The sequence below is a fragment of the Pelophylax lessonae genome (genome assembly GCF_965119305.1).
Source record: "Pelophylax lessonae genome assembly, chromosome: 4".
Taxonomy (NCBI): Eukaryota; Metazoa; Chordata; class Amphibia; order Anura; family Ranidae; genus Pelophylax; species Pelophylax lessonae.
This window is the reverse complement of record NC_138771.1, coordinates 507,615,945-507,628,163: the sequence shown is the minus strand read 5'-3', so window position 1 is coordinate 507,628,163 and position 12,219 is coordinate 507,615,945. Positions and strand designations below refer to the sequence as shown.

The window sequence follows — 12,219 nt, the reverse complement described above, 5'->3', positions numbered from 1 at the left end:
TTGGTTCACATCTAAGCTCTTTTTTGTACGTTAAGCCACATTAAGCTCCCCAAAAAAAGAGCTTAATGTCCCCAGTTTTCCACGTGGGAGACCAAAATCGATGAAACCTCCAGGATAGCTTTGGGAATTGCAGAACTTGGGCTGTGCAAAGTTTCAGGACAATTGGTTGAGGTTAAGGCAGATTTTGGTACATTAAGCTCTTTTCACATTAAGCTAAGGACATTAAACGTTTTAGTATTGTACAAAAATAGCTTAATGTGAATAACTTTTGGTTTGATTTACCAAATGAGCTAAAATTTTCAGACTATCTTAGCACAAATAGAGTCTTCTATTGTGTGAAGTTTGGGGGAAATTGGTTAACATCTAAGCTCTTTTTTGTACGTTAAGCCACATTAAGCTCCCCAAAAAACAAGCTTAATGTCCCCAGTTTGCCTCCTGGAAGACCAAACTACATGAAACTTCTAGGATATATTAGAACAGTTAAAAACTTAGTCTGTGCAAAGTTTCAGGGCAATTGGTTATGGTTTAGGCACTGTATTACACATTAAGCTACATTAAGCCATTTTCACATTAAATGTTTTAGTATGTCCCCGCGATTTGGGTGTGACTGTCATGCAATAAATTGAGCTGCAATCAGGGCAAATCGCAAAACGTGACACTGTCGCCCACAAGTAGCTCATGTTCCTTTTTGAACGACATGCATCTTGCGTTGTGATTGCAGCGCAATTTACCATGCGACATTCACTGCAAAATCGTGGCACGATTGTGGTGTCATTAAAAAGTATAAGCGTCACAAATGCATCTTGCGTTTTGCAGCGATTTTAAATTGCGGGCAGAATGGTGGCAGTTCCACCCATGATCAGGTGTAAACAGAGCCTTAGGGCAGTATTTCTCTAACTTTTCTTCAGTCGAGACACCTTTTAAAAATATAGACAATCTCAAGACACCCTTTAAAATTATGGAGAGTCTTGAGGCACCCCATTATAAAATGTAAAAAACTATTCTAATAGTTTTACATAATGCATCAACATCCACACATGTAGTACACCCAATGTTAGAGGTGATGTTTTCTTCCAAAGAAAATACACTTTTGCACACTGGTACTGATTAGTATTCCAATGTTTCTCTTCTCCCTCAATTTCTCTCCATCAGTCAGCTAATATGATCCAAGTGCTGAAGGAGAGAGGCAGAGGTGGGTCAAACAAAGATGCTGTGGAGGCAACAGACATCCTTATTATCAACGGATGACATAATTGGTTGTTAAGATGCCAGTGTCTGGAAAGTCGTAATGGTGCACAATGAAAACCTGTGGTTTGTGAAACTAAAAGGCAGGCTTCATCCACCTGCGGGCTTGTATACAGTTTTTTGATTCATTTTTAGGCATTTTGCCAAGGCAACCCTGAAGAAGCCTCAAGGCACCCTAGAGTGCCTGGGCACACTGAGTGAAAAAGGCTGCCCTAGAGGCAAACTTCCCTTTATAGACTCCTCTTCTCCTGTAACAATGGCACAGTGCCACCTACAGGCCATAAGAGTACCTGCACCTACCTAAAAAATCATAAATGTCCACTAGAAGAAGCAACAAATATTATTATATATATGTATTAAAAATGTAAAAGCTGTCTTAAAATAAATTCTAGAATTTTCAGTTTTTGCTTCAGACCACCTTAATCATAGAATAGAGTCAGAGGGTGAGTGTAGCATTTGCGAGGGAGCAGGATACAGGGGGCAGGTGGTTAGATGGGTGTTAGAAAAAAGTCCAGCAACCTTGTTAATACTAGCAGGGTTGAACGAGGGAAGTAATGATTGTACCTGTCGACATGGCGTGTTAAAGGGGGAGGTTTCTGCACATTAGAATTGTATCAATCTTATTTTTGAAGTGATTGGCGATCTCCTGGGCAGTGAGTGAGTTAGAGGGTGTAAACTGCGGAGGACAGAGTAGAGAATTAAACGTAGAGAAGAGTTAACGAGGACTAGATAAGAATGTGTGAATGAGCGTGATAAAATAGGTTTTCTTTGGCAGTGAAGAGGCAGGATTAGTATTTAAGGAGGGCAGATTTATATTGGTTGAAGTCTTTCGGGGACTTAGTCTTATGCCACAGGCACTCAAGAGTGCGGCTACGTCTTCTGAGGCTTCTGATGTCATATGTTTACCAGGGTTGTAGTCGGGGCCAATTCTGTGTGTAGTGAGGGGAGCGAGCTTGTCTAGGGAGGATGACAGTGAGCTGTTATGGATGGAATATAGGCTTGGGCATGAAAGGGGTGAGAGTTTGTCACATAAATGGTCAGTACCAGAGTAGAGAAGAGAAGGGTTGAGGTGGTGAATGCTTCTATGGGTTGGAGGGAGAGGAGGTGGAAGACAGGGAGAGGGCGAAACTAATAAGGTGGTGATCAGAGAGTGGGACAGGATTGTTGGAGAGGTTGCATGGAGTGCATAGATAGAAGACAAGGTCAAGGGTATTGCCATTGGAGTGTGTAGGAGCCTGTATCCATTGCTTCAGGTCAAGAAATGAGGTAAGACTGAGAAGTTTAGAAGCAATAGTAGCATTAGCATTAACAGGTATGTTAAAGTCACCGAAAATGATTGTGGGGATTTCAGAAGAGAGAAAGTAGGGTAGCCAGGCAGAGAAGTGATCAAGGAAGGTTGATGCCAGTCCAGGGTACCGGTAGATGACAGCAATTCTTAGAGAAACAGGAGAAAATAGACAAATACAATGTGCCTCAAAAGAGAAGAATGTCAGAGGAGGAGGTGAGTGAAGTACTTGATAGGTGCTGCATGGGGCTAGAAGGATTCCCACTCCACCTCCCGTTCATCCACTTGGTCTGGGGGAGAGAGTCCAGAGAAGACAACCATTGAAGAGGGAAGCAAGAGAAGTAGTATTGGAATCATGAAGCCAGGTTTCGGTATGGGCGAGTAGGTTAAAGGAATTTGTGATAAAGAGGTCGTGGAGGGAGGTGATTTGGTACAGACAGAGTGGGAGTTCCAGAGGTCACAGGAGAAGGGGAGGCTGGTATTGGGAAGAAGAGCAATGGAGACTAGGTTCTGTGGGTTGCGGCTGCTTCCAGAGGATGTAGGTGGTGGGAGCATGGGAAAAAGTCAAATGGAGGCCCAGGGTTTGGGAATATGTGACCAGAGGTAAGGAGAAGCAGGAGGGTGAGGAAGATAATGTGGGAGTGTGATTTATATGAAGGAGCATGCCCCAGAGTCCTGGAGGTTTTCTCAGTATATGGATGTAAAATTACCAAGAGATGGTAGGAGCAGTAAAAGGGAGAGGACAAAAGGCAGGGTGATATATATAAGCTGTGGGGTGGAGAAGATGGGGGAAGGTACGTGAGTTTGAGAAGAGTAAAACATTGTAAGCAGGAGTGGTAGAACGTGCATGTTACAGAGTGGGAAAAAGCCTGTTTGGTCCTTTTTGGTGTAGTTTGCAGTGTATGCTCGCTTCGTGCATTAGCTGAAGTGCAGGGCTTGAAGAGCATATCACTTAGAGAAATAAGCCTTAAGGAAAGATGCCCTGCAACATGCTCCCCCAGCAACGTACTGACCCCTTAAGGGTGCACTAAATTTATACTGGTATAAGAGTGGGGGTGGAAATTTGTTAATTAATCATGAGTGGATATAAGGATGCCTAATAATCAGAGTGGACCTTTCACTTCTAAAGTCAGACTAGCAAGAAAGGCTATGAAGATAAGGTCATCACATAAAACATGGTAAGATACTCTGAAACAATATAAACATCATGGCAATGCACACAAGGCAACAGATGGAAAAGGCCACATACCAAAAAATACAGATACATAGTGTAAACAGGTTCCAGTTGCAGTTAAAGGTGGATGTTTTTCAGCAGACACATACCCTGTGGAGGGGCAGAGAATAGATGTTCAGATGAGGCAGAGCTTGAAGTACATATCACTTGTAGAAAGAATCACTTAGAGAAAAAAGCCTTAAGGAAAGATGCCCTGCAACATGCTCCCCCAGGAACGTTCTGACCCCTTAACCACTTAAGCCCCGGAGGATTTTCCTGCTAAAAGACCAGGGGGTATTTTGCGATTCGGCACTGCGTGACTTTAACGGACAATTGCGCGGTCGTGCGACGCTGTACCTAAACGAATTTGACGTCCTTTTTTTCCCACAAACAGAGCTTTCTTTTGGTGGTATTTGATCACCTGTGCGATTTTTTGATCACGCGCTATAAACAAAAAAAGAGCGACAATTTTGCAAAAATAGCAATATTTTTCACATTTTTTTATATGAAATTCCCCAAAAAAAAAAAGTAAAAATCAAAATTTTTTAACATTTTTGGCCAATTTGTTTTATCCTACCTATGTTTGGTAAAAAAAATCGCAAAAAGCGTATTTTGATTGGTTTGCGCAAAAGTTATCGCGTTTACTAACAAAGGGAAAGATTTTTGTCATTTTTGTTGTTTTTTTTTTTTAACGCGTAATGGCGGCGATCTGCGATTTTTTTTTTGCGGTACTGCGACATTGCGGCGGACAGATCGGACCCTTGACTGACAATTTTGACACTTTTGGGGTTACCAGTGACATTTCTACAGTAATCAGTGCTATACATATGCACTGTTACTGTAAAAATACACTGGCAGTGAAGGGGTTAACTTTATTTGGGAGGGAGGGGCTGTGTGTGTCCCTAGGGGCGTGATTCTTACTGTGATTGGCTGTGGCTCTAGCTGTAAGGACACTGATCAACGGATCTACATACTAGATCCGAGTAATCAGTGTCTTTACAGCGATGAGAATGACAGGCAGCTTGTTTACACAAGCTGCCTGACATTCTCCCTCTTCCCCCGACGATCGCCGAGTGGCCGGCGGACATCGGGTCCGCTGGTCACACGCGCGGGGGGGTGCGTGACCGCACGGGAGCGGGAGCGTGCCTCCGCGGGCGCGCGCTCGCTCCCCAGACCCTCCCAGGCTAGTGACGTTAATTAACGTCACTCTGCCTGGCAGGGGCTGACCGCCGCAGTAAATCTACTTGCGGCGGTCGGCAAGCAGTTAAGGGTGCACTAAATTTATACTGGTATAAGAGTGGGGGTGGAAATTTGTTAATTAATCATGAGTGGATATAAGGATTCTATAACAATCAGAGTGGACCTTTCACTTCTAAAGTCAGACTAGCAAGAAAGGCTATAAAGATAATGTCATCACATAAAACATGGTAAGATAAACATTATGGTAATGCACACAGGACAACAGATGGAAAAGGCCACATACCAAAAAGCACAAATACATAGAGTAAACAGGTTCCAGTTGCAGTTAAAGGTGGATGTATTTCAGCAGACACATACCAAAAAGCACAGATACATATAGAGAATAAACAGGTTCCAGCTGCAGGTAAAGGTGGATGTATTTCAGAAGTAGGGATGGGCTTGATGTTCATCAGCTGTTCGTGTGTTCGCCGAACATATGAAAAAATGGGGTGCTCGGCGGGAAGTTTGCCCGCCGATGAGCGCCTCATAATGCACTGCGCTGGTGCAGTGAATAAATTACTGATGATTTGCCAAAGCATGCACCTGACCTGTATGCTTTGGCCAATCACAGCACAATGTTCTGTCAGAGCCATGGTTGGCCAAAGGCATGGTGCCTTTAGCCAATCATGGCTCTGGGGCTAAGTCAATGCCCCACACTATATAAGGCTGCTGATTCCACAGCAGCTCTGTATAGTGTGTTATAATAGAGATTAGACAGGTAGTTAGTGGACAGTGAGTGGAGTTAATTTAGTGCAGTCAGTGTAGTGTTCAGGTTATACCCCACTTTTATAATGTATGGATATGTTGTAGTCCTGGGTCCCCTCTCGGTGCTCCCCAAGTTTTGTGTCCCTGTCACTTATAGTTCATGAGCAGTGCCATGCCAAGCTGACCAAGATTTCCCATAGATGCCAATGTTAAACACAGGGAGCAGCGCCATGTCAAGCTGTCCAATATTTCCCATGGATGCTAATGTTAAAGACAGGGAGCAGTGCCATATCAAGCTGACCAATATTTCCCATTGATGCCAATGAGCATTGAAAATTGGTCTAAGCAGGAAGGGGTGAAAGTGCCCTGTATTTAACCTCCCTGGCGGTATGATTCTTTCGGATTTTAGGTGCTGAAAGCGGTACCATTATTTTGCTTGTAATTCTTGAGAATGAGCAGCCCAAACCAACTATTTATATATGATTTCTTTTTACCGTGTGTTCTTCTTTATAACATCCCGAGTATGATAAAGTTTGAAACACAAAATCCTAAATTATAATATAATAAATAACTTTAAAATAATAATATAATAATAACACTTTTTTTTTCCAAAAAATAACACTTTTTATTCAATAAATTATAGTAAATCATGTAATCAAAAACACTGAAATTTTTTTTTGTCAAACAAGGATGCAATATATTTTTTTTCTTCTTAAAAAGGATGCAATATTACTCGTCATACTGCTTCAATAAACGTCCCGGGTGTGGAAAATTTTGAAACAGGGTACTGTACAGCGCAAAGTCCAACATCACAGTCTGGACAGTAGTACCGCGTTTCCTTTCTGATTTTCCGTCCGGTGTCGTCGTGCTTGGAACAGCAAACCACACACATCCTTGTGGGTGCAGTCTTCTTCTCCGTCGGCGGAATGTGGTCCATAAAATGGACCGGTCAGTCGTTCAGGGTTCACAACACCAGCAGCACGGCGTCCGGATCGACTTACTGTTGGTGTCTGGTGCCTGAGAAATATGAGCTCAACAATTTTCCACACAAAGTCCGCATTGGATCACAGGCCTGTCACTTTTCTTTTTTAGGAGAATGAATTAGTTCCACAAACACTGCTCCAGGAGGTGCCTGAATATTTTCTTATAATATTTTTTCTGCTGTTTCCGCATTGCCGGATAGAAAGTCATGGCCTGGTCAGCTCTGTCCACACCTCCCATGGTGTTGTTATAATCCAGGACCAGTTGCGGTTTCAGAACATCTTTTCCCCCTTTTGTATGTACCATGACAGTAGTGGTGTTATGGATGGTACTCATCAGGCAGACATCTTTTTTGTCATGCCATCTAAGTGCCAACATTTTTCCTTTCTGCCAGGCAACTAATTCTCCGGGCTTCAGCTTTTTGTTGGCAAAGCTGGGGGGCATGTCACGCCGGTTTGCTCTGACGGTCCCATACGCATCTGTCTTATGTTGTAGGAGGAACTCAAACAGTTCTGGGGACATATAAAAATTGTCTGTGGTGACACAGTACCCCTGATCCAGCAGAGGCTCAATCAGCGTCAGAACAGAAGCAGTTGCCATCCCATAGCTGCTGAACCTTTGGTTGAACTTGGTTCCTCTCACGGTGTATAGGACCGAGTTCCAAATATATCCAGAGCTGGATTCACACAGCATAAATGATTTTATTCCAAAGCGTGCTCGCTTGGACGCAATATATTGTATCAAGCTAAGTCTCCCTTTATATGCCATTAGACTTTCGTCTATGCAAATGTCTCTTTCTGGGACATAGGACTCCTGGAAATTTTTCAAATTTAATTGGTAAATGTCCCAGATCTTTTTGAGCTTCGGAACCGGATGAGAAGTCTTATCAAAATCGTCATTATTGGTAAAGTGCAAATACCTCATAATAAGGGAAAATTAGTACTCCGACATAACGGTGCAAAAAAAAGGAGTGGCCAATAATTTGTTTGTGGTCCAATACCACTTCTGCAGGGGTTTCCCCACCACTCCCTGCAGAATAATTAGGCCCAGGAATTTCCAGATATCTGCACTGGTCACGGGTTCCCACATCCTGCTCCTTGAAACCCGCTGATGTGCTGCGGCTTGTTGCTCCTGGTACCAATTGGTCTCCACAACAATTTTTTCGATAACCTCATCGGTCAAAAAAAGTTGCAGATACGCCAAGGGGTCATCCTCCTCAACATCGACTTTGATACCAGGCGCTCCGGTAAATGGGAACCTTGGGGGCGCTACGTGCTCCGTACCGCAGTCGATCACGCACCAAGTACGCACATCGCTCGGCACAGTCACAGCATCATCACTGAACTCACTTTCAGCGTCGGATGACGAGCTTCCCCATGAATCGCTGTCACTCCACTCTGCATGCAATTCAGGATCGCTGTCACTCTCGCCCAGCAGGTCATATACCGCTTTTGATGTTGCGGCGCGCTTGTTTGAGGCCATGGTCACTCTGCAATGTCCAGATACAGTGTATAGGAATAATGCAGGAAGTGCAATAGAGAAAGCACTGGGGAGCAATCAAAGGTCAATTTATTTTATTTAGGGAATGTAATCCAATAGGATTACAGTGTATCAGTGTGTTTGTGTGTTATACATTTTGAATTTGCCGCCGGTTCCACCCCCCTGCGGACGTTACGTCGCAGGAGACGGAAGCCGGGCTCACAGACGATCGGGAGGAAGCTCCGCCGCCGCATACTGCCCGCATACTTCGCTGGATCCCGGAGAAAAGGTAAGTAAAACCTCTACCAGGATCCAGTGATCTTCCTAGCGGTACCCCGAGTGTGGCTCGGGGTTACCGCTTTTGGCTCTAAAATCTAACCCCGAGTCACGCTCGGGAATACCGTTAGGAAGGTTAAGGGAAACCCTATGACAAAATATAAAAAAAAAAAATTGAGTGGGGTCCCCCCCAAAATCCATACCAGGCCCTTCAGGTCTGGTACAGATTTTAAGGGGAACTCCTCGCCAAAATAAAAAAAAATAAAAAACGGCGTGGGGTCCACCCCAAAATCCATACCAGACCCTTATCCGAGCATGCAGCCTGGGGCCAGGATAAGGGGGGGCGAGCGCCCCCCCTCCTGAACCATACCAGGCAGCTTGCCCTCAAAATGGGGAGGGTGCTTTAGGGGTGCCCCCCAAAGCACCTTGTCCCCATGTTGATGGGGACAAGGGACTCTTCCCGACAACCCTGGGCTGTGGTTGTGGAGGTCTGTGGGTGGGGGCTTATCGGAATCTGGAAGCCCCCTTTAACAAGGGGGCCCCCAGATTCTGCCCCCCCCCATGTGAATGGGTAGGGGTACATCGTACCCCTACCCATTCACCAAAAAGTGTACAAAAAAACACAAAAGACCATTTTTGACAAGTCCTTTATTCAAAAATAAAAAAAATAGTGTCCCTCGATGTAACTCGTCAATCACGACGCTCGCCACACCCGAAGAACAGAAATAAAATATTTATTTATAGGCAAGCGGCTGGGCCACCGGTTACATCACTAGGTGGCACTGCCTCCTTCTGATATCACATGAAATGACACTTAGTGCTCTGAATCGAAACAAGTACACACTGTAAACTTTGTTCATATTCATATGTGTGCGGTTTGCAACTGCTTAAAAGCTTTTAAATGCAAGCAGTGTTAGTAGCTGAATTTGATCTAGTATCAGCCTCTTGCAGTCCATGTGCAGTGGATATAAAAAGTCTACACACTCCTGTTAAAATGTCAGGTCTCTGTGATGTAAAAAGCAGGGGTGTGTAGACTTTTTATATCCACTCTACAGCAGGACGAAGAGGAAGAAGCAGCGCAAGGAGTCCGTTCATCTGTTGACAAGAACATCGTGCTGATAGAGGAGAACAGAGTGAGAGAGAGATGAACTCATCACTGTGCTGCTTCTCCTTTCCCTGTCCAGTCAGACTGGGTGCAGGTCCATGACAGCCTGGGCTGAGAGGAAGCAAAGAAGGTGAATATTGCTGGCCATCAGACTGAGAACAACCAGCAGCAGAATAACTGTGAGGGACAGCTCTGGATTTTAGGTGAATATTGCAAAACAGGTTTTATTTTATTTTTATTGAGTTTATTATTTCAATCTTGTTAGTTTTATCTTAAACCTGTTTAAAATTTGGTGCACAGTGTGAATAGAATTTAAACTCTGCTTGCATTTTTCAGTTGTGGTCGACACTTCATTTACCAGAGCTGGTAGAACCTAATGTGAGGCAATCCCTGGAGACTCTCCAACTGGATTATATGGACCTCTTCCTCATCCACTGGCCATTTTCACTTAAGGTACTGTAAGTATCTGCATTTAGCTTATAACCACTTACATGCCGTTGTTTTATGTCTATGGTTCTAGTTGTGTTTGGATCAGGCCCTGCTTTACTGTGGCAACTGTTATCATTATACCTTGCACGTAAATGTTGGTCATCCTACTCATCCCAGCTGGTTCAGTTGTCTCAAGCAGACTGTGATTTCCATATTTTTAATATATCCCCCAAGATTAGAGCAGGGTGGGTCAGGTACTTCTAAATTAAAAATCGCAACAATGTGTTAACGGACAAAAAAAAAATTACATTTCTGTTCCTTAAAGCCCCAAATAAAACATTTTCCCATATTTTATACTTGTTCCCCAACACTTCCTTGAGATAGAAATTTGTAGAGAAGTATACGGGTTGAGTCACTCTGGGAGAACGGAATCCATTTATTATTTCTTGTTTATATCTAAACTCATTTGCAATGTGTTAAAAATATATCTGTAATAAATATATCAGTGTGTTCGAAATAGGAACTAATAAACTTGAGACAGCAGCTCAAATCTTCATCAAAATCCAGCCTCACCCGGTTTTGACTTCCCAAGGACCCATATTGGCCGGTTATTAGTTTTGAGAATGAATAAAGATAAGCGCACACCAGGGAGCCGCCCAGTTCTATGTGTGTCAGAAAGGCTAAAGCTTTGCCTCCTCCCAAGCCACTCCCCTCTGTGTTAGCAATATTTACTTACCCTTTTCCCCCTCGCCTCTGTTTGATGCCATGGTACCCAAGCAGCCAGCACCAATCACCAGCGCGTCAAATATTTCCTCTGTCTTCCACCCAGTGATCAGATTGCAACATTGTAAGTCACAAGGTGAGGGGCTGCAGCAAGGGCTGATCTGTGTCAGACATTTGTGAGCACCAGGATTTACATGATTGTGACATCTCTGAGCTGGCATTTAATCCAGGAAGTAGATGGTGACCCTGGATGACGCCTGAATAAATTTGGCACTGTCGTCCTGGAGAGAAAAGCAAATGAAGGCATTGTCAGGGGTATACTGTATTCCCTGTGAGAGGTAATAAATACCTGGAGGTGTTACACTTGCGCAATACTTGGCATTCTGCATTTTAAACAAAATGTATATAGATGTTTGTTCCATTTAAACTGTTTTGTCATCACAACATTACAATAGGTAATAGTCTTCATAGACTTAGTATAGGGTTCAGTGATTTCAATACTCTTCACAAAAAAACGTGTTTTGTTCAATAGTTCTTTTTAGCATCTTTTACGCTCTTCACAAACTTTTCATAGTATTGGCAGCTGAGGGACAGTTCCTGATGTTAAATAGAAATAAGCCCTTTGGCTCGGTGGACTTTCTGAGAACTTGCCATTTGGAGCAAAGGTTGGGGTTGTGGTCCAATAGCTGACACTCGCTGACGGTGTCTTGGAAATGTGCAAGATTTGACAATCTGTTCTCGTTCTTTAGCCCGGAGGTGATCTGATCCCCGTGGATGAAAATGGAAAACCTCAACTCGATACCACAACAGACCTGTGTGCTATATGGGAGGTGAGAGAAGGCATTTGATTGGCTCAGCTAGAGCAGTGGTAATTGGTATCAGATAATGGCAGATTGAATGTGTTCAAAATAAAATGCTGTTTTTAGTTTTACAAACAGGCTAAAGTATGTACTGTATATCTGTGTATTATATTAAAGGAGAAGTACAGCCAAAGCTCGTATGGCTGTACTTCTCCTGTTGATCACAGGAGTGCAATTTGTTCTGCACTCCTGTGACCTGTTTTCAGCAGACAGCAGGCTAAAGTCACAGAGCTGGTCCAGGCTCAGGCAAGACTGCGACAATGGAGTCGAGATCCACCCACATGCCTGGACTAGCACCTGGCTCAGCCTCTCAGCGAGCTGGCCACTCCTCTAGCTCCCTCCCCGTTTGGCTGTACTTCTCCTGTGTATCACAGAAGTGCAGTTTGTTCTGCACTCCTGTTACCCCTTTTTCGGCAAAACAGTGGTCTGAAGCCCGCTGTTTGCTGAAGTCATGAAGACTTGGGTAGGATTGCGACAGTGGAGTCAGGATCCGCCCACATGCCTGGACCGACACTTGGCTCAGCCTCTCAGCGAGCCGGCCTCTTCCACCACTCCTGCCCCGTTTGGCTGTACTTTTCCTGTCTATCACAGGAGCGCAGTTCGTTCTGTTTTCCTTTGACCCGTTTTCAGCAGACAGCAGGCTGAAGGCTGCTGTTGGCTGATGTCACGGAGTCGGTCC

General features: G+C 44.0%; 1 protein-coding gene across 1 annotated transcript in view; it reads left to right on the top strand.

Annotated features, from left to right (window-relative positions):
• LOC309553532 (aldo-keto reductase family 1 member C1-like) overlaps positions 1–12,219 on the top strand; it is a 147,392-nt gene that overhangs the window by 76,768 nt on the left and 58,405 nt on the right. The window contains exons 3-4 of the mRNA XM_082254779.1: positions 9,865–9,981; positions 11,430–11,510. Coding sequence (XP_082110905.1) covers positions 9,865–9,981; positions 11,430–11,510 — 198 coding nt within the window. The remainder of the gene's footprint in view (positions 1–9,864; positions 9,982–11,429; positions 11,511–12,219) is intronic.